At 38.2% G+C, this 22,397-nt stretch overlaps 1 protein-coding gene across 1 annotated transcript in view; it reads right to left on the bottom strand.

Annotated features, from left to right (window-relative positions):
* The window catches only part of Smp_127920 (serine/threonine kinase), a gene marked incomplete at its 3' end in the record, with an annotated part of 60,384 nt that overhangs the window by 11,460 nt on the left and 26,527 nt on the right, over positions 1–22,397 (bottom strand). The window contains exons 3-5 of the mRNA XM_018798623.1: positions 17,954–18,577; positions 11,454–11,741; positions 84–170 (exon numbers count right to left, since the gene is read on the bottom strand). Of these exons, the coding sequence (XP_018653546.1) occupies positions 84–170; positions 11,454–11,741; positions 17,954–18,577 (999 nt within the window). The remainder of the gene's footprint in view (positions 1–83; positions 171–11,453; positions 11,742–17,953; positions 18,578–22,397) is intronic.

Consider the following 22,397-nt stretch of genomic DNA (forward strand, 5'->3'; position numbering starts at 1 on the left):
TTCAATATTTGTATACATTTTGACATGAAAATGGTACATGACCAGTAAGCATAAAATAACGTGTCACACCGCGCACTATATACATCTAACTTTGTACCATCAAATATTGATTGTACACCTTTAGCTACTTCTGGAGGTTGTACAGCTGGTGTAGTTTGACCACCACTAACCTAAAATTACACAAATAATCCAATATATAATACATAAGATGAATCTTAGTGTCAAATAATATTGTTAATTTATGTTTTCATTTTCCGATCATATTTACATATTTGTCCACGTACTTTGTGTTCTATTGTGCTACTTATAATTATTTAGTAGTCTATATTATATCTTCAACTACTTTGTGACTTAGTTATTGTAGAAGAGAGAGTGGTTTGCTTTATCAGTATTGAGTCTTGTATGTAATTTACTGAAATTTTACGCGTTTTGAATAGAATACTTAATTACTGGCATTTCCTGAATGACACAGACACTTTTACTGTCACATTAATTTTCTATCTAGGGCGTATTCGTGTTGAAATTTAGATGTACTTATTGATTAAAAGAGAATGTAAGTGATGGAATATAAAGGAGATTTTATCGTATTCAACTGGAGAGAGGAGAATGTTCCATCCCAAATACAGTCAAATGGATTGATCCGTACTTTAAATAACCATATTGAGAACTCGAAAGATCATTAAATGAAATTTTATCTTTCCAGGTTCATTAAATAAGTAGCAGATTTAATTATTTAAAATTTAGTTAAACACAATGGGATTGGTACAATGGGGCATCAAATAAGTATGCGCCACACAAGTTATCAATGAATTTGCGTGTGGCCTGGGATACTGTCCGAGTGTTCAAATCGAAGCACATGGTTTTCTTAGGAGGCCTTTACACGAGCCTTTGACTCAGAGGTCTAACCTATAGAGCAGTGAAGAAATGTCAGAAGATGTAGTCCCGTGGTAGCCGGTGACCGAGAATAGGTTAATAATTCAGTTATTCTTTTAACGTCATGGGGCTCATGTGCACAATAAGTTGAGAGTCAGGGCTTATCAACTCCTCTAGGTGAATCCCCCGTACCCACCAACCCGGTTTAAGGCTCCGCCAGACATTTGTTTTTTGTCTTCTCAATTTCGTAAGCAGCACTCCCGTCGCGAGAAGCCAGTGAATAGGACTTATTTGAGAATGGCTGTACATGGATGACCATATGAGAGGATTTGAAGAGAAAGAAAGTGGACTCCCCCCACCCTCCGCAGCACAAGAGCATCTAGGTACTACAAATTAACTATCATATGTATTATACACCCTAAGAATTATTATTAATAATCATAATTCCTGGTATCTCATTAAATAATTTAAAGGGTAACATAATGAAGCATTACAAAACAGTTATTTACTATTCTAAGTGATCCGTCTTATACCAAACAGCTTATTGGTGCCAGAAATTTTATGCTCATGAACTTCAAATAAAAGGCAAAAATTACGGAAAGAGCATAGATTCAGTTACTTAATGTACACAAGACAAGGGGGGTATTTATGGGATTATACGTGATTGTGAAACTCTAAAAACTCCCTTAAAACACGCTACAAATTGGTAACAAAATCGACGGTTGGATAATCCAAACATAATCTGTATTATCTAAAATTCTCTTGGAATTTTGTAAAGAATGCTGATTGATCGAAATGTTCTCAGAATTTTCATGGCCTGGAAAAATTTACCTATCTCTAATTATACATAGCATTAGAGAACATGACTTCTATGCGAAAATGAGTGCAAAGTCACCTTGGAAATTTCTATTCAATATTATTTCAAGTAGTAATTCAAATATTTAGATACTGATCTGACAGGGGCATGTAGATACACGCCTGCTGAAGTATTAAAATGGATGTCTCCTATGTATCCCGAATAACTTAAAGGTAAACTTCAAAATTTTCTACAAGTATTTCAGAAAAATGAGTAACCATAATACCTTTCGAGGATAATCAGACAATTTAGAATGGCCAATATTGAAATCTTATTCATAAACTACATTTACACTGCTTATACCTTTATTGTATAACACCATACTACTTATAAATACCGAGTAGTTAGATGTGTATATATTCAACAATTTGTACATTATATACTTGAAATCATGAGTCAATTGGAGCGAGACCACCGTAGAAAACCTGGAAGCACTGGACGGCCGTTTCGTCCCATTGTGGGACTCCTCAGCAGTGCGCATCCACGATCCCGGTTGCTCAAAATCGTGGATTGGTTGAATTTAGACAGTAACACCGTTGGATGCCGACTCAGTGGTCTATCCGTCAAGTGCTCTGGCTCGAGACTGGTAGGTCCTGGGTTCGAATTTCGCTCGCCAGGCGGGATCGTGGATGCGCACTGCTAAGGAGTCACACAATAGGATGAAACGGCCGTCCAGTGCTTCCGGGTTTTTCCATGGTGGTCTAGTTTCAATTGACTCATGATTTCAAGTATGAAAACATTCTAGATTATACAAATGATGATAATTTGAGTTTTATCGGAGTGATGTTGTACAGTTTTTGGTTATGGGAATTGCTATCATTGACATAGACAGTTAGATATAAGTGAACTATTCCATTGATTCATGAAAGATACTGATCACTAATCGGTCATAGCCGGTGTACCAATAAAGATTAAGGACCATCGGACAGCTTTTTCATCGTCATAGTATAGTGAGACTCTTGAACAATGCAGACCTATGACCACACCTGGGATCAAATGAAAGATATCCAGTTTTCGCAAATATTACTTACAAATTAAACTTATCTCTCAAAATACTCTAATATCCAGACAAACCTATCAACGCTCGATGGGCTCAATAGTATTCTCATGAAGAGTCTGCTTGACAACGAGTAGACAGTGGATACAATTGTGGAGTTCTAGACTAGACATAAATTAACTACCTAATACTTAGAAAGTTTCTTTTCAACTATCCTATTATTTTTTTGTACAAAAAATCCTTTTTTTCTTTCTTACTCAACAATGTCTAAAATAGACAAGAAATTTACTTATAGTATGTAAATGGATTTTATATGACATACAAACTAGGTACCCATAAACATACGCACACACAGCGATACTCTAAGAGAACCATGACGTTCAAAAGCTTATTTTCTCTGGTAATAATAATCACCAAGTAACTATTGATTTGTATACATGCGCATTCCTGTAACAATTATGACATCAGTATTAACAATATAGTTTATAAGTGAAAAAATAACATAGGTAGCAGATAGATACACAAAATTGTCCTCATTAACTGACAATACTATGATGAAAATAGTGTGCACAGTGGCTCACTCCCCTCTTTTATTGTCTCTTTCTCCCCCCCACACACACAGACATGACAAAATCAGTTACATGGAGACATTGGGAATTACAACATGGATTGATTGAAAATCGATCACAATATTATTGTGTCTATTATTATTTTTCTATTATTGGTAAAGGTGTGAGTTATCTCGTTGTTGATATTGAAGATTGAATTAGTGATCAATCTTTGTTAAACTAATAGGGGACCTTGGTTCAAAACTCAATGTGAATATCAACCACACTAGGATGTAGTAGGCACATCCAGTTGATGAGTACCAAAGCACGACGAAACACGTATCGTAGATTACATTACTAGACACAATCTATCTATTTTAAATACTTTATTATTGTGGTTGTGGGAATTGTCGGATGTTATTGAGATTATATTGTGTTGCACAGAGTATTAATGATACCAAAGCTTTTCATACACGAGGTCAAAGGGAGAAAGAAGGTTTCACTAACTAATTGAATCGGAGTGTATGTGTACTCATTCATAAATCTATATCTGTCTCTTAGAAAATTAGCCCATTAATAGTGGATATCTCATTCTTAGGAAAGGTGAGCCTATTTTTATTTCCTAATAGTATCCATTTATCATTTGTCCGATTTCTAATCGACTTACAATATATCACAATTAATACGATAGGTAGTGAATTTTTTGATAACATTATAAATATGGTTGTAGGTGGTAAGTTTTAAATCGCGAAAACAAATGGAAAATTTTTATTATTATTAGCCCTCAAATGTCCAGGTATGGTCAAGAATAAGAAGAATCCCCTCTCCCCGTCGAAATGCTCTCACATGGCCACATATATACAGACACTGTCAGAGAAGTCCTACTCACTGCCTTCTCGCGGTTGGGTGTTATTTACGAAATTGAGAAGACGAAAAGCGAATATCCGGCGCTTTAACCGGGTTGATGGAAATGGAGGATTTATCTAGGAGAGTTGAAGAACCGTGATTCCCAACCAATGGTACACATGGTCTCTAGAATCCTGACAGAACAAATGGCGCATGAACCCAATGGTTGGTCACCGGCTATTATGAAACTACATCTCCTTACGTTGCTCCAATGTCTTATGGACTGAACATGTAGGTCAAAGACTTGGAGAGTGGCCCCCTGGGAAAACCACCTGTTCGTATTTGAGCTTCGGGATAGTATTTCAGCCCTCACACAAATCGAAGTGTGACGCATGTATATTTAGTGCCTTCTTGAACCAATGTTTATGTGTTTAAGTAGAAAAATATTATTTTTATCAGTATAGAGTGATGGAGATTGTTGATTTTAAGTTGATATCATGAATGAATGTTAGACCACCACTAAAAACCTGGAAGTAATAGACAGCCGTTCCGTTCTAGTATGGGACTCCTCAACAGAGCGCACTCACGATCCCGCACGTGTGAATCGAACACAGGACCTTCGGTCATGAGCGTCAACGCTTAACCTCTACACTACTGAGCCGGCATCCGACGGTGTTAATATCTAACTTCAACCAATCCACGATATTGCGCGACGGTCAACAATTTCTTTAGTGAGTAACTGCCTCACAACAGACACGGTTGAACTCTACTGGCCACGACTTCTCACTAGTACTCCAGAGAATTCATCTTGAAGCCAGTTACTAGTGAGCACATGAGGAGTTCGAGAATAGGACGAAACGGCTGTCCAGTGCTTCCAGGTTTTCCATGGTGATCTAGCTTCAATTGACTCATGATTTCAACTATAAAATTACTAGAATCTCCACAAAACCCCTTCTGAAATGTGAATTCTATAATGTATTAGACCTTTCATATTGAATAATACCGATTTGTATTGTTATTTTAAAAAAAGCTGAACCATTTATTAACTAATTAATTTAATCACAACAACAAATCGTGACTTGACGATAAACACACACACACACACGTGATTGATCTCAACCATTGATATCAAAATCAGATCAGTATTAATAGAAGAGTAGAGGAAGTTATTGATGGAAACAACTCTGATAGATTTTAGTAATGATGGTGTCTGTTGCCTGGAGAAAGACTTCAGTGAGATTATAATTTATGGATGACCTTTGAGCGATACTGAAGTAACCTTGGAAAAATTCACCTACTTACTAGAGTTAAAAGAGAGTTATAAAATAATCTGAGGATCTAAAGTTAGAAGTTAGGATTAGGAATTACAGTTGGAGTTTTCATCACGAACTGACATTGGATATAATGCCAAAATGCTATATGTTTATTAAGATGAACAAATTTCGCACTAAAATTCTAGACTTGGTAGCTTTAATCCTAATGGTTAATCTAAAAATTATAATTTCGCCGACTTTCTGAACTTGAGTATGCGAATGTTGTCTTACTGTGAGACGATACCCGAGCCATGAAATACTCACTTGATCACCTGATACTCAGTGTTCGTAGGTATGGTATGTGCTTTGCACTTATTAATTATATAGTACTTTTGCAAGACTAGCAGCAGCTTGTACCTGCACCCACCCTTGTTAGTCAGCAGGTACAATTGAGAAGTTTATGTATCTGAATAGCTGTGTAAGTGTTGGTGTTAAGATGAGTGATGAGATAAATTCACGTATAGTGAAAGCCAAAGCCAGTTATTTCAATATAGGCTATCTTTGGCGCTTTCGTGATGTTAATATGGTTGAAAAAAGTCGGATCTAGGATGAGTCGGTAAATTGGTTTTGCTGTATGTTTGTGAAATATGGCTTCTCCGACCTGAGGATGATAAGCGACATTATCTGTTTGATTATCGTTGTTCCCGAAGGACTGCTGACATACAGAGGCAACATTATGCTAGTAATGCGGAGGTTTGACGTGTGTTAGGCCATAAAGACTGTAATTCGATTATCACCATTTTTAGACACCGCCCTCGGTGGCTTAAGCATATATTGTGAATATCGTCCTGGCGAATTTCACATCGTGGATTGTTTGCGGACTCTGGGGCCGAATGGAAAAACTGGAGAGGTGGTCAGTGTATAAATTGGTGTCAAGGCATGAAATAAAGCTAAGCAGGGCTGGATTTGGCCACCTGTTTACAATCCCCTAGTTGGGGTCCAAGAAATAGTGCGACACAGTGGCTTAGGACGTTATCAGACATGTCGCAGGATCGAAGCCAGTGGTGGTCCTACCGTAGCTTTCTTTTATTTTCTTCATATAAAAGAGGGGAACTTTAACAAAAGAAATCTTTTTTGGTTGTATTTTTTTTGTAAGTGAACCACTTCTCCCATTATTATTGTCATTTTTATTAATTTCATTCTCGGACAATAATTTCTATTAACTTTTGTTCTTCTTTCATAATCCTTACCTCCTTTTTTCTATCTCTTAACAATCTCATTCTTATTGTGTGGCGTATAAATATTTTGGCGTCTCTGTACCAATATCTATATGTTTAGATAAATAGTTGCTGGCTGTTGAACTGATTCGTGTAGGTAGGTGAAGACTAGCTGATTTGGGCTTTGTCTGATTACCATAACTGGTGGTTGAAGAGATTGGGTAAAATGGCTCAGAATCGATCAAAGTGAAGAAGATTCATCCACTCTTTGTCTTCCCACATAATATATTAGTTTTCGAAATTATTTTAGACTTTTTATTCCGTTAATTTTGTCCTTTCTTCTCTTACCAGAGCGTCTAATCTCTTCTACTGCTTACATAGATACTGTTACTAATTCTACTAGTCTGGTGATTATCTTGATAATTCCATCACGTTGTGTTGAATAATATAAAGCGTGACAATTTGAACCAAAGAGCATATGTGCCAGGTTTCTTATTACTAAATGACTGACTGGATTGAAAATAATAACCAGCATACTAAAATGTTGTAAGTACATTTTAGCATTTAAAGATGTTTGAACTCAAATGTCTTAGTATGGAGGATTGTGAAAGAAGTTCGCTCTCCCTCTAAAAATGTATAGATGAAGCTACGTATTTCCAGACTCTACTTAATGACTTTATGTGACGTTAGTGCTTTTAGGAAAGAAAGACGATACAAAAGAACGCTTGGTACTAAAATAGGGGTGATGCTGAGAAGTAATAAATTATCCCTCATCAAAGTCTGTAAAGAACAATAAGATACGTGAGAACGTTATGGTCAATCAGCATTAAACAGAAACTCTACAGAAACATCTAGAAAAAGGGAAGGATTATGTGTCACGATTTGATTAAGCAATTGTCTCAATCGTTACTATATTTAGCGTATTGCTCGAAACTCCTAAGAGACTAACGTAATATAAAGCTCTTAACATACACTAAACTTCTGGTACATAATTAACCTTGGAGTATAAAGCTCGTACTGACATTTCGCTCCTTTTCTGTATTGTTCGAGTTGAAGTGTACACGTAATGTAGGACTATAAGAAGTGCTTAGGAAGTTAGGAATGACTGTTTCAGTAGCAGACTTATCATTCATTACCTTACTAACTGGTTTCTTACCCTTACTCATTACTCTGTATCTCCATTGTCCTAACATGCGCTTCGAAGGTATGTATGACTGAGTACTAGTAACCTAAGGATTTTTGTTAATTTTAATGGTCAGGTTTCACAACACTAAAGTAGAACAATATGAACTGTTGTTAAGTATACTCATCTTTTGTTTACCGGATAGATCTCTCACCTATTCTAGAAGTGATCCAATAAAATGGTATAAGCTAATGAGGTTTTTTAAATCCGTTCAACAACTTCACTTTTCACCATAAAGTCCCAGATTGCGATCTTATTCATAATTAATTTGATTTTAGCAACTTGGATATAGCATCACTTGTGCTCTTATCTAAACTATAATTCAAAGCCAATTACATGATTATCTGTGTAATTGGTTGGGTTTTTGGTTACATTAAACATATTACAAGGCAACTTGGACCGATGCATATGTGTGCCTGGTCCTACGTTGTAGCTGACTGACTGACTGATTACAAGGTTACAATAATTAAAATTATTCAGATAATCTATTTGTTTGTTATATTGAACTCATGAGGGATTCTATAACACATATGTGTTTTTGTTATTCTCCATTCATATATGGGTTAATCATGATAGTAAGTAAGGTCATTATTTTTGTTAATTTAATAAAAAATTAGTTTTTAAAGGACGGGTGAAATGTTGTGTGATTAGAGAGTGGAGTGAAATACGGTTTAATAGCATGAAATAGTTGCCTCATTGATAATAACAAATAAATGTAACGTTATATCGTATGTACAATTAGTTTTGTTAGACCCGAACGAAGAATAAATGAATAGTAACTGCTAGGGATTGCTTATTTACTTACTCGAACACATAAACATTGGTACAAGAGGGCACTCAATACATATGCGCCACACAAGTCACTTGATTTGTGTGTGGGCTGGGATACTGTGCAGGTGTCCAGACCAAAACAAGTGGTTTACTCAGGGTGCCACAGCCGGAGGATTCGACTTAAAGGTCTGATCCACAAGGCAGTGGGCCAACGGAAGGAGATGCAGTCCCATGATAACCGATGACCAACAATAGGTTCATATACCATTTGTTCTGTCAGGGTCCTGGCGCCTATGTGCTCCATTGGTTTGGAATCACGGTTTTCCAACTCCTCAAGGTGAATCCTACATACCAACCAACCACGTTAAAGCCCCGGACATTCGCTTTTCGTCCTCTCAATTTCGTAAATAACACCACACAGCGAGAAGACAGTGAGAAGGATTTCCCTGGCAGTGACTAAATAGGTGTGACCATGTGAGAGCGTTTCGAAAGGGAGATTTGACTCTCCCCATTCTCGGCCGTACTGGGCATTTGGAGGGGCGGGACTAATCATGGACTATTATTACAAATATCCTTATGAGATAATTATCAAGTAACTATAATATACACATATTCATATTCTTTTTATTATAGGCTTTCATTTGACTTATTGACTACTACTACTGCACGATTTACTATTCTTAAGTTATTCCCAATTTATTAGTTACAGTCTCTCACAATCACAAACACCTTTCGGCTTGATCCTGTATAATTCTTATTTTCTATTTTGTGGTGTGATGTGGTCTGATCTGCTTGTATATAAACCAAGTATGTGTTGAATACATGATTCATATAGCGGAGGCTGATATTGGCTTTCTGGATTGAACCGGCTGGGCTAGGCGAGACGTTACCATACAGAGGATCAATAAGTACTCAGATTTGACTCAAGACTGCTCATGCTGGTTAACGCAACATTGGCTTAGCACAGGAACAAGGTCATATAAAACGGCGCTCTGATTGGCGATTTTGTCACGTGATATTTGACGGGTCAAAGGACATAACAAGTTTATTAAAATGTTGGCTGGTAATTTGTGTGTAATTTTCAAGGCTTCGACTTCAAGTGAACCCAAAGAGAACAAGTTCAATATGAGACTTAAAGGTCATGAACTGTATTATTAAGGATACCATTAATAGATGCTCATTGTTAATAAATGAAATATCTAGATATATAATGCATTCCTTGCTTTTCTTTTCAGTTGCCTAACTGATATCAATCCATTCGCGAGATGATAGCAATCGATGGTTAGAGACCTTGAATGACGTGGCTCAAAATCGTTTGCAATGGCGAAGGTGTATCCACTTCTTGTGTTCTGCCAAATTCTAATCTTCTGAATTCTTTATGTCTCTATCTTTTTTCTCTTTTCAAATTTATTTCACTGGATTATACTCCTTCAATAACATCTTCAAACCTTAATTAATGTTTATACTCTTAATACTTCTACCAATATGGGATTTGAATCGACAACTGTATCTCTGTGTTGATGTGGTATGGCGACTCCAACTGATGTACGTACGTACGAAGTTCTACGTTGTGACTGACTGATATCAATCCATAACTAATTAATCATTTACAACTCATGCCTCTAATAAAATGACATCAATATTGAAGCTTTCATGTTCTTTTGAGCTGTCGCGCATTAATACTCATCATTATGTGTATATAAGCTGGGATACTTCATGGATCCCTAAACCATGGCGTGCGGTTTGTTTAATAGCCCAGCCTGGAAGTCTAACTTACAAGGCAGTGAAGCAATGTCACGGAATACAACTCTACAGTAGTCGTTGACCAGAAAAGGTCCTTACTCTAATTGTTCCCTCGGGATCTTCTAGTTCATGCATACCATTAGTTTAGAATCGGTGTTTTCCAACTTTCCTACGTGAATCTTTTGTAACAACATGACAAGTCTGCTACTGAAACAATTATTCCTAACTTCCTAAGCACTTCTTATAGTCCTACACTACGTCAACACTTCAACTCGAACAATACAGAAAAGGAGCGAAATGTCAGTACGAGCTTTATACTCTAAGCTTAGTTATGTATAAGAAGTCTGGTGTATGTTAAGAGTTTTATATTACGTTAGTCTCCTATGACTTTCTAGCAATACGCTAAATATAGTAATGGTTAAAACGATTGCTTAATCAAATCGTGACACATAATTATTCCTTTTCTCTCGGTGTTTCTGGGAAGATTCTATTCAGTGCTGACTAGATAAAACGCTCCTAAGGCTTTTCTAAGATCCTAGAGACTATGACGAAGGATGTGTTTAGAATTTCCAACACGGAATGTATATTGGTTGAAGAGTTTGGAACACATTTTATGTATGTCAACCACTGCCTGTCTCAACAAATAATATTTGTTAATGTGAGTTTGGAGAAAAATAGGGGTAGTCAAATGGAAACGCGATATGAATCCATGGAGTAACTGTTAGACCAAGCTATGTGAGTGAATATAGACTGTCTCGTTGAGGTCCTTGCAATCATCGTAGTTAGTGAAGCAGCATATGCATTAACTGTTTGTCTGAAAATACTTATACTTTCTGTTCGGTAAATTTATTTATTTCTTCTCGAGTCATACCGTCAATGACTAAACTATTCTACTACTAACAATGATTCTGTTAGTAGTTCTACTACTCTGGCATATGTCTTGATAGTTTTATCTCGCTGTACTGATACTTGAACCGATGTAAATATGTGCTAGGTCCTACTGACTGGAGAACTTGGTTAGTTCGTAAGTTCGATCCCGACTTACACTTAATTCTGTTTGAACAATTAGATTTCACAAAGAACGAGAAGAAGAAGAAGAAGAAGAAGGGTGAAACATAAGCAAACCGATGAGGGAAAATACAAGAAAATAGATTCAATAAAATTACCATATCATTTGTACTAAATGCTGAAATTGATGCTGATACGCCAAAATCGGTTAATTTCACCAACCAACCACGTGATAATGCCAATAAATTAGCCAATGAACGTTGACAAAACGCTGATTGACTACCCGTACTGCATAACCAATTATGATCTGGTAAATCCATGGTACCATTTGGACTACCAAAACCACTTAAACCACAGCCTGGTGCAGGTGTTAATAATAAATTAGCTGGTTTAATATCGCGATGTATAACACCGTTACGATGAAGAAAATGTAAACCGTCTATTAACTAAAAGAAAAGAAAATGTTTGGAGAGAGAGTGAGGAATAAAAGTAACAACGATAGTATGGTAATATACAACTTAAACATACATATATAAGAAATGAGATTTCTAGTATATTTTAACTGTGGCTAGCAATAAGACCTAGAATGAGCGTATCATCCTATTTGAAACTCATCTGTTGGATGTGCCTGCGTCAGTATTGATGTTTCCACTGAGACTCAAACTCAGTACCATCATACACATTGAACTATTTAATGGTTATCCAGATTCAGTGATTTAGTGAATAACGCCTTGGGTGTTTGAAGTGAAAGATATTAGGTTTAAGTTTTAATGTGAATGTAGAAACACTGGGATCCATGCACAAACAGATGACAAGTCACACAATGGACGAAACACCCACCATGGATTCCACTGTTAGTCATATACTGAATATACAAAAACTTGTGACACGACGCTACATGGAGGTAATCTTCTCAGGATTTACATATGGCAAAAAGTATTGATCAACTGTTGACCTGAATATCAATAACAAGGAATTAAAAACCCTTAACAATATATTTCAAGGGATATACAATGAGCTTGTTTGATCCCCATCAAAAATAGTTCTGTGTTTATGGCAATACACTTGACACGTTTTCAGTTAAATTGTTCAAAACATGAACAGAAGAACTCAGAAAATGAGTTATCCAATTAGCTCAGTCTTATTTCACATCGCCTTAATGCCGCATTCCCCTTGGATGACCATTTGATATTTCGGAAAGAAAACTATTGATGAATGATATGAGAGGATGCGAGTGAATTATCCAAGAGATTTTAAAAAATTTTATTATCATATATAGATAGTTTATTATTCCGAGTGTTTTCTAGTTGGCAAGGGTGTTTCCAACATTTTAGTAATTTTGATGAATGCAAGTTTTACTGTCAGTCAAATCATGATAATCTTTTTCTTACAATGTCAATTATTACTTAACTAAGCTACTCATATGAATCCACTTCTATAAGCTAACTTAGGCGAGAGTATAGTATAAAGATGAACTTAACACAATCGCCAAGAATTTTCAGCCAGTTCTTGGCCAATCAGAAAACCACCGTTGTAAATAGATAGTTTATGGAAAAGAAAATAGTAATATGAGAAAGTGTAAATATATCTTATATGATTAATGAATCTACTAACGTCGTCTACAGGTTAGGTTACCCTGTTCATAAATTGTGAAAACATTCACATGAAAGCTCATTCTTGTGGACATAGATTATCCGTTTTATCGAACTTTTATGAGGATCCAAATAGATTTTTAAGTCCCTACATAGTTTTGGATAGGATTTATTAGCTGGGCTATTTATCATGAACTGACATCAGCTATAATGCAAAATGCCTTGTAGTCACATATATGAATGGATTTCGTGGATCAAGTTTTATTGTGACTACTAGACTAAGTAACTCGACATCGGGTGAACTAATATAAGGTGTTAGATGGTTGAAAATAGTCAGTATGAAACTCCAGATCTAGGTTTCATGCTAGTTGGCATTCCTCAGTAACGCGTACCTGTAACCTTGAGGGGAATGGTCTTTGTGAGACATGATATAAGTCATTACTCAGCGACCAATTAATTGTAAACACAGTCTAATAAGAGGTCAATCGGGGGCTCAAATGGCTTAGTGGTAGCAACCAGGAAGGTAAAACCAGATGACCTGGATTGAAATCCCACAGGAAGAACCAGTTGCCTCAAGATTGGAAGCATATCTTGATAACAAGTGCCAATGAGCACAAAACCCAGGTAGGTTCATAGTTTCATGCCGAATGCCTCCTCTAACCGCTAATATAAACTGATATTGAAAGACGGCACAACTGGTCAAAAGAATATAGGTTACCATGGGACTGCATCTCCTTACGATGCTCCACTGCATTGTTATAAAGTTATAAATATATATGTACAGTGCTGATGAACTAAATTCGGGAAACTTGTTTGAGCATACAATTTTAGCGCAAACATGTGAAAAGGTTGACTTCTGCGTATTTTCATAGTTGAAATCATGAGTCAATTGAAGCACTGGACGGCCGTTTCGTGCTTCCAGGTTTTCCATGATGGTCTAGCTTTAATTGACTCATGATTTCAACTATGAAAATACTGAAATCTCCACAAAACCCCTTCTGCATATTTCTTTATAGACCGTCTGAACAAGTTAGTATTATAAATAAGGAGTACTTCTAATGAAAGTTAAGCAATAAGTACCCTGGAGTTTGTAAACAAATCTTATGTATTTAATGTTGAGCAGACTATGCATATAACTCCGCCTGTAGCTCTTCTAGAGTTACTGCCGGTCCCAAGCCCGGGTAAAGGAGGAGGGTTGGGCATGGGGTTAGCGACCCCATCCCGTAGAAAAGCTAACTCGCTAAAAAAACGCTAACCAGAAAAAATAATTCAAACCATTTAAACTCTGCCCTGGGAGTTGAAGGAATAATTATGACGTCTCATGATGAAAGCCGAAATTCTTCGGAAGTCACGAGACCGATGCACCTTCTAACAACCAGAGCAACACTCTTTATAGGTACATGGAACGTCCGGACAATGTGGGAGACAGGAAAGACCAGCCAAATAGCAATGGAAATGAGGAGATACAACTTGGCGGTACTCGGAATCAGCGAAACCCATTGGACACAAACTGGACAACAAAGGCTAGGTACAGGAGAGATGCTGCTGTACTCCGGTCACGAAGGGGAAAATGCTCCACACACTCAGGGAGTTGCTCTAATGCTGTCCAAAGAAGCACGAAATGCACTTGTGGGATGGGAATCTCATGGACCCAGGATAATCAAAGCATCATTCAGAACAAAGAAGCAAGGGATCACAATGAACGTCATCCAATGTTATGCACCCACCAATGATAGCAACGACGATGATAAAGATCAGTTCTATGAGAGGCTGCAATCAATTATAGAGAAGTGCTCACGAAAGGACCTCACCATCCTGATGGGAGATCTAAATGCTAAAGTTGGAGTGGACAACACAGGATATGAAGATGTAATTGGACGACATGGATTAGGAGAGAGAAATGAAAATGGGGAGAGACTTGCAAACCTATGTGCATTCAACAAATTGGTTATAGGCGGCACAATATTCCCACACAAACGCATACATAAAGCTACATGGATCTCACCGGACCAAACCACAGAGAACCAGATAGATCACATCTGTATCAACAAATAATTCCGAAGATCAATGGAAGATGTGAGAACCCTGAGAGGAGCTGACATAGCTTCAGATCACCACCTGGTTGTGGCCAAGATGAGACTGAAGCTAAAGAAACACTGGACAACTGGACAAACAGCACTACAAAGGTTCAATACAACCTTCCTTCGAGATACTGATAAGCTCCATGAATTCAAGATAACTCTCAACAACAGGTTCCAAGCTCTACAGGATCTACTGAATGAACAAGAAACTACTTTGGAGGACAACTGGAAATGGATAAAAGAAGCCCTAACTTCAACGTGCCAGGAGGTTCTTGGTCCTAAGAAGCATCATCACAAGGAATGCATCTCTATGGGAACCCTGGACAAAATTCAAGAAAGGAAGAACAAGAAACTAGCAATTAACAACAGCCGAACACGAGCAGAGAAAGTCAAAGCACAAGCAGACTACGCAGAAGCAAACAGGGAAGTGAAGAAAAGCATTAAAGCCGACAAGCAGAAATACATGGGAGAACTAGCAACGACGACGGAAAAAGCTGCAAGAGAAGGGAATATGAGACAACTATATGATACAACGAAGAAATTGGCAGGAAGATATAGCAAACCAGAGAGACCAGTCAAGGACAAAGAAGGAAAGACAATCACGGATATTGAAGAACAGAGGAAAAGATGGGCAGAATATTCCGAGGAACTGCTGAATAGACCAGCCACACTAAATCCACCGGAAAACGAGGTAGCACACACTGACCTTCCTATAGATGTCACTCCACCAACGATCGAAGAAGTCAAGATGGCCATCAGACAAATCAAAAGTGGGAAGGCGCCAGGACCTGACAATATACCAGCAGAAGCACTGAAGTCAGACATTGAAATAACTGCAAACATGCTTCACCTTCTATTCAAGAAGATTTGGGAAGAGGAACAAGTGCCAATGGACTGGAAAGAAGGATATCTCATCAAGATACCAAAGAAAGGAAATCTGAGCAAATGTGAAAACTACAGAGGCATCAGTTTGTTATCAGTAACAGGAAAAGTTTTCAACAGAGTGCTGCTGAATCGGATGAAAGACGCAGTAGACGCCGAACTTCGGGATCAACAGGCTGGATTCCGTAAGGATCGGTCATGCACAGACCAGATTGCGACACTACGGATCATCGTTGAACAATCAGTCGAGTGGAACTCATCACTATACATCAACTTCATTGACTATGAGAAGGCGTTTGACAGTGTGGATAGGAGAACATTATGGAAAATTCTTCGACACTATGGAGTTCCTGAAAAGATTGTCAACATTATCCAAAACTCATACGATGGACTACAGTGCAAAGTCATGCATGGAGGACAGCTGACAGATGCATTTCCAGTAAGGACCGGAGTCAGACATGGCTGTCTACTCCCCCCATTCCTCTTCCTTCTAGTGATTGACTGGATTATGAAGAATTCGACATCTGACGGGAAATACGGAATACAATGGACAGCTCAGAATCAATTAGATGATTTGGACTTCGCAGATGACCTAGCCCTCCTCTCTCGTACACACGAACAAATGCAGATGAAGACAGCAAATGTAGCAGCAGCCTCCGCATCGATAGGCCTCCACATTCACAAAGGAAAAAGCAAGATTCTCAAATGCAACACGGAGAACACCAACCCAATCACACTTGATGGCGAAACTCTGGAAGAGGTAGAAACATTCAAGTACCTGGGGAGCATCGTTGATAAACAAGGAGGATCTGATGCAGATGTAAAGGCGAGGATTGGCAAAGCAAGGGCAGCATTTTTACAATTGAAGAACATATGGAACTCAAAACAACTCTCAACCAATTTCAAGGTCAGAATCTTTAATACGAACGTCAAGACAGTCAGTCCTACTGTATGGAGCTGAAACGTGGAGGACTACTACGACCATCATCAGGAAGGTACAAGTATTTATAAATAGTTGTCTACGCAAAATACTCAACATCCATTGGCCGGGTACTATCAGCAACAGCGTTTTATGGGAGAGGACAAACCAGCTTCCAGCTGAAGAGGAAATTAGGAAAAGACGTTGGAAGTGGATAGGACATACATTAAGGAAATCACCAATGTGCATCACGACTCAATCCCTAACTTGGAATCCTGAAGGGAAGCGGAAAAGAGGAAGGCCAAAGAACACACTACACCGGGAAATAGAAGCAGATATGAAAAGGATGAATAGCAACTGGAAAGAACTGGAAAGGAAGGCTCAGGACAGAGTTGGATGGAGAATGCTGGTGAGCGGCCTATGCTCCTCGACGAGGGGTAACAGGCGTAAGTAAGTAAGTAAGACTATGCATATAAATTTTTTTTTATCCTCATGTCTTCTTATCCTAGGATCAATCAGATAAGTTATCCAATTTTATAATAAAGCTAGCCAAAAAATGGTAATATCCTAAAAAATGCTTTCGTTGTTTGCCATTGCTTTTTCATTTCTATTCTCACAATACTGAACTATACATACAAGCGAATGGTGAGCATGCAAATCTTTTCAATGTTGTGGTGCACTAATCAAAATAGAGCTAAGATTTGGAGTAAAGGTGTTTCTCATCACAGGCGAATATCAGCTATAATGTCAAAATTCTAAACTCAAGATCTGAAAGTCGTTTGCCTTTACCCAACCCCACCGGAGGCAGGAACAAGGACAAAGTACAAGATCCGAATAATAATAATAATAATAATAATAATAAAATCCATAATTTACATCACGGACTGATCTTGGTTGGCCAACCACCAAAAATTAGAACAGATTGAACGGTTGCATCGTTCTAGTAATGGGACTCATTAGTAGTGAGGATCCACAACCCTAACCCAAAAGGAATCAGACTCAAGATTTTCAGGTGGATGCCTAACATTTCAAAGTAATTGAATTGGCGGCATCCAATAGTTTACATGTTCAGTTTCAATCAATGCGCTATTATGATCATTGTGGTTATTATCAGTCCATGGTGTAAATTATGAAATTCAATAATCTTCACAAACCAACTACAGGGTAAGATAATAATAATTTACCTGTAAAAAGTAGGCATGAGCTTGTGCTTCAGGAAGTCGACGAAATTGTTGTTGTTGTTGAGAGGATGTACCTTTTCTTCTTGGTTGTTCTATGGATGATGTTTTACGACTTTTTGATTTATCAAATTTTGTATCTGTTTCTTGATTGATCTGTGTAGATCCTATTGACAATCTAGGATGAAATCGGCGAGATTTATTCAACTTTTCAGAAGAGTCAGCGTTTTTTCCTTTATCTTTTGAATTGTTTTCATTTAATACAGCATCTGATGATTGTCCATGTTGATGTTTAAAATATGGTAATTGTGAAGAGGATGATTTTGCATTGAATTCATCTAATTCAAATTCGTTTTCTGAACTTAAAGCTGTATGAGATGGTACACCGGAAGCTTGTAAATCATGTACTGATCCAAGACAGTGCTCCATAACTAAACATAATCTATCTGGATTTTCTAGTCGTAATACAACAACTAATGAAACCACATGTCGACAAGCAGATAATCTTCGCATTAGACTAGCTTCATGTAATGCTTGACTCCAACCACCGGGAATTTTTCGTACACCTAGTTTACTAATAATTTTTACAGCATGACGTCGAAGTGTAAACAGATCAATAGAGTCTTTCACCTGAATGAACAGAAGAAAATATAATAATTTTCAAAAATCCAAATAAAATCGTAAACATTTTATGTAGTATTCACGAACATACAGGCATCGAGACATATAAACAAGAATCTGGGGCAGCAGTCAAATTCGAAACAGTGACCTCGTTCAATTATTGGCTATTTAGGAGTCTACTGGCTGAGTTCCAAAATATTTCACGTTTTAATACACTTTTTATTGTCCCTACTGTTGTGATAATTATTAGTTCTATGCATTAACAAACCAGTTTATTATAACTAAGTCTCATATAACTGACTTATGTATTGAGGAGATAGATATAAAGAATATTATCCAACCACCAAAGGTCTCGAAAGAGTCCAGGCAGTGCCGAGTCCCCTAAGACTAGCGGAAAGGTTGCAACTTGATCGATAGAATTCAATCAGGACGAAAAAAGGACCAGATATACATAGCACTGGTAACTTTTACGAGTGCAATAAATTGCAAATAACTTAGTTCCACAGGAAGTCAGTATAGGATCCAATGGCTTAGTGTTAGCTTCTCAGAATGTGAAGCTAGGATTATGCTGATTGTAATCACACACAGACCATGATTCCCTTTAAAATTAAAGGTAAATCTTGATGGCGAATTACACGAAATAGCATGAAACTTAGGTTTGTGGTGTCCTGAAGAGTAAGAACAACTGTAGTGAACAAGAACACCAGTGGGGACGATCAAATGTATTCAAGTACAAAATTACAGGATTTGTTAATAAAATCTGAAAATCATTCAGTAAATACTTCATTTGCAAAATGTCAGTCAATTGTCTCAGACCTGATTATTCCTTCGTTTTCACACCAATTATTCTCTGTTTTCATTCTCTTCTCTCCGATCTTCTTAACCTTCTGCAGCCAGGCATTTCACTATCGATTGGTGACACATACTACTTATAACTGTCGACATCAGTAGCACACACCACACAACCATTTAAAAATTTCACTGTACAGTATTATTTATGAAGGTAAGATAAGGACCAAAAATAGACAGTTTTGAGCAAAACGTCTAGTGTGGGGGATTGACGATAGTACTGGATTTTTTAAGGTGAAGTAAATAAAGTGAATTCTGAATATGTGTAACCCAATGATTGAAATTTGGATATTTTAAATGTTTTAAGGAACAATCTGTTTACTTTCGAATGGCTACTGTGGATAACTAGTCTTTATAATGAATAAAAGCACTATTTGAGATGTATCAAACCTAAGCATAATTAAACCCACATGGTATTGTTTTGTCTGAATCGTCCTATTGATGTTTAGGACTGAAATTGATCAATCTCTTACTGGCATATGTGCATACTGTGCGTATTGCCTCAATACTACCTTCAGTCAGTCAGTCACAACGTAGAACTTCGTACGTACGTACATCAGTTCGAGTTGCCATACCACATTAGCACAGAGATGCAGTTGTCGATTCAAATCCCATAGTGGTAGAAGTAGTAGGAGTATAATCAGAAATCCAAAAGATTAGGGGTTTCAAGAAATTATTGAAGGAGTATAGTACAGTGAAATAAATTTGGAAAGAGAAAAAGATAAAGACATGAGGAATTCAGAAGATTAGAATTTGGTAGAACACAAAGAGTGGATGCATCTTCGCCATTGCAAACGATTTTGAGCCATGTCATTCAAGGTCTCTAACCATCGGTTGCTGTCATCTCGCGAATCCCAACCAGGTAGTCTACACCTACCAACATGGCCCAGTCCACTTGTCAGTGACTTCATTGATTTGTGCCACGTTTTGGTCTGGCCACCCCTAGCTTTCTTCCAACCTACTCCTACACCATGAAACATTGCACGTCGGGGCAGTCGGTGGTCGGGCATACGTAACACATGTCCCAGCCATCTCAACTGATGAAGTTTCACTACTTCATCAATCGATTTGCCATCCCTACCTAGTACTCGTTTCCTAACAACTGCATTACTTACCCGGTGGTCCCAGGATATACGAGCAATGCTTCGAAGACACCTATGATCGAACACTAGTAGCCTACGAATATCCTCTACTCTTATTGGCCATGTTTCACTGCCATAGAGTAGGACGGAGCGAACTGCTGCACAGTAAACCCGTCCTTTGGTTGCTAGACGGATATCTCGCCTACGCCATAAATGACGCAAGTTGGCGAAAGCTAGACGAGCCTTCTGTATCCGTGCTGAGATTTCGTCACATACCAGACCACAAGGGCTGATGAGACTTCCAAGATAAGTGAAGTGGTCTACACGCTCAACTACTTCACTCCCTATCATTAGTTCAGGTGTCGATGCAACCCAATCCTGAAGTAACATTTTGCACTTCGAGGGAGAGAATCGCATTCCGAACATGCCTGCATAGTTGCTTATAGTGGTCAGAAGACTCTGCATGTTGTCAGCGTCTTCACCGAGTAAAACTATGTCGTCGGCGTATTCTAAGTCGACAAGTGAGTCTCCTGGTAAAAGTTCAACTCCTGGAGGTTTAGCTGATGAAAGTGCTATCTCTAAAAGTAAGTCAATGACAAAGTTAAACAAGAATGGGGAGAGTGGACAGCCCTGACGAACGCCACTTGTGGTAATCAGTTCTGATGACAGTTCGCCATAGGCTCTAACTCGACCAGTTGTGCTCGAGTAGAGAGCCTTTATGAGGTTAATGTACTTCTTTGGTACTCCTTTCAGTGACAAACATTGCCATAGAACCTCACGATCAACAGAGTCAAATGCCGCCTTAAGGTCAAGAAATACTACTATTGTGGGACGTCTGAATTTGTGTCTATGTTCTAGGACCTGACGTAGGGTGAATATCTGGTCTATGCAACCACGTCCAGGTCGAAAACCAGCTTGGTTTTCTCTAGTCTGCTCTTCACGAGCTTTGGTTAGGCGACCTAGTATTATTGAAGCTAATATTTTAGACACTATATTAGTCAAACTGATCCCTCTGTGATTGTCACAAGAGGACTTTTGTCCTTTCTTATAAACTGGCACAATCAGTGATTGGGACCAGTCAGATGGAATTACGTCCAGTTCCCAGATTCTACCTAAGACCTCAGTCAATCTCGCTGCTAGTACTGGACCACCATCCTTAAAAATCTCAGGGGTCAACCTGTCAGGGCCTGCTGCTCTCCCTCGCTTCAGATTTCCTATAGCTTTTTCAACCTCACAGAGGGTTGGAGGACTTACATCAATTTGCCATTCAGGACGACTGGGGATCGTGGGTAATTGAAGTGTGGCTGAAGGCCAGTTGAACTGATCCCTAAAGTGTTCTGCCCATCGATCCAACCTCCTGGATTGAGAATGAATTATATGCCCATCTTTATCTGAGATGGTTTCACTGATATTCGGGTTCCTAATACCGGTTTCTTTAACGAGTCTGAATAGCTGCCTACTGTTACCTATTGCCGCTGCCTTTTCCATCTCTCTTGCTTTCGCTACCCACCACTGTTCACGATCATTACGTAGACTTCTTATAAGCCTGCGCTTAAGTTGACTCCGCTCTTCGTTATGCTCAGAGCCAGGTGGGATGAGTTTACGAGCATCTATCAGTGCGGTAGATGCTGCTGAGATCCATTGTTTCTCCCTAACGTTATGGTTTACCTTATTAGCGGATATCACTGCTGATTCCACAGCTTTTCGGATGTCATTCCACGCTGCCTCGGGGTGGACACAACTTACATGGCTGCCTAACTGTTTTTCTAGTTGTTCCTGAAATATATTCTTAGCTTGCCTACCATTAAGTAGAACCCTTAGAGGCTTCCCTGCAGTGTCTTTCCTACGTCCAGTAAGACGCAGACAAATACGTGCTCGCACTAGAGCATGATCTGAAT

This window comes from Schistosoma mansoni, chromosome 7, assembly GCF_000237925.1.
Source record: "Schistosoma mansoni strain Puerto Rico chromosome 7, complete genome".
NCBI classification, from domain to species: Eukaryota; Metazoa; Platyhelminthes; class Trematoda; order Strigeidida; family Schistosomatidae; genus Schistosoma; species Schistosoma mansoni.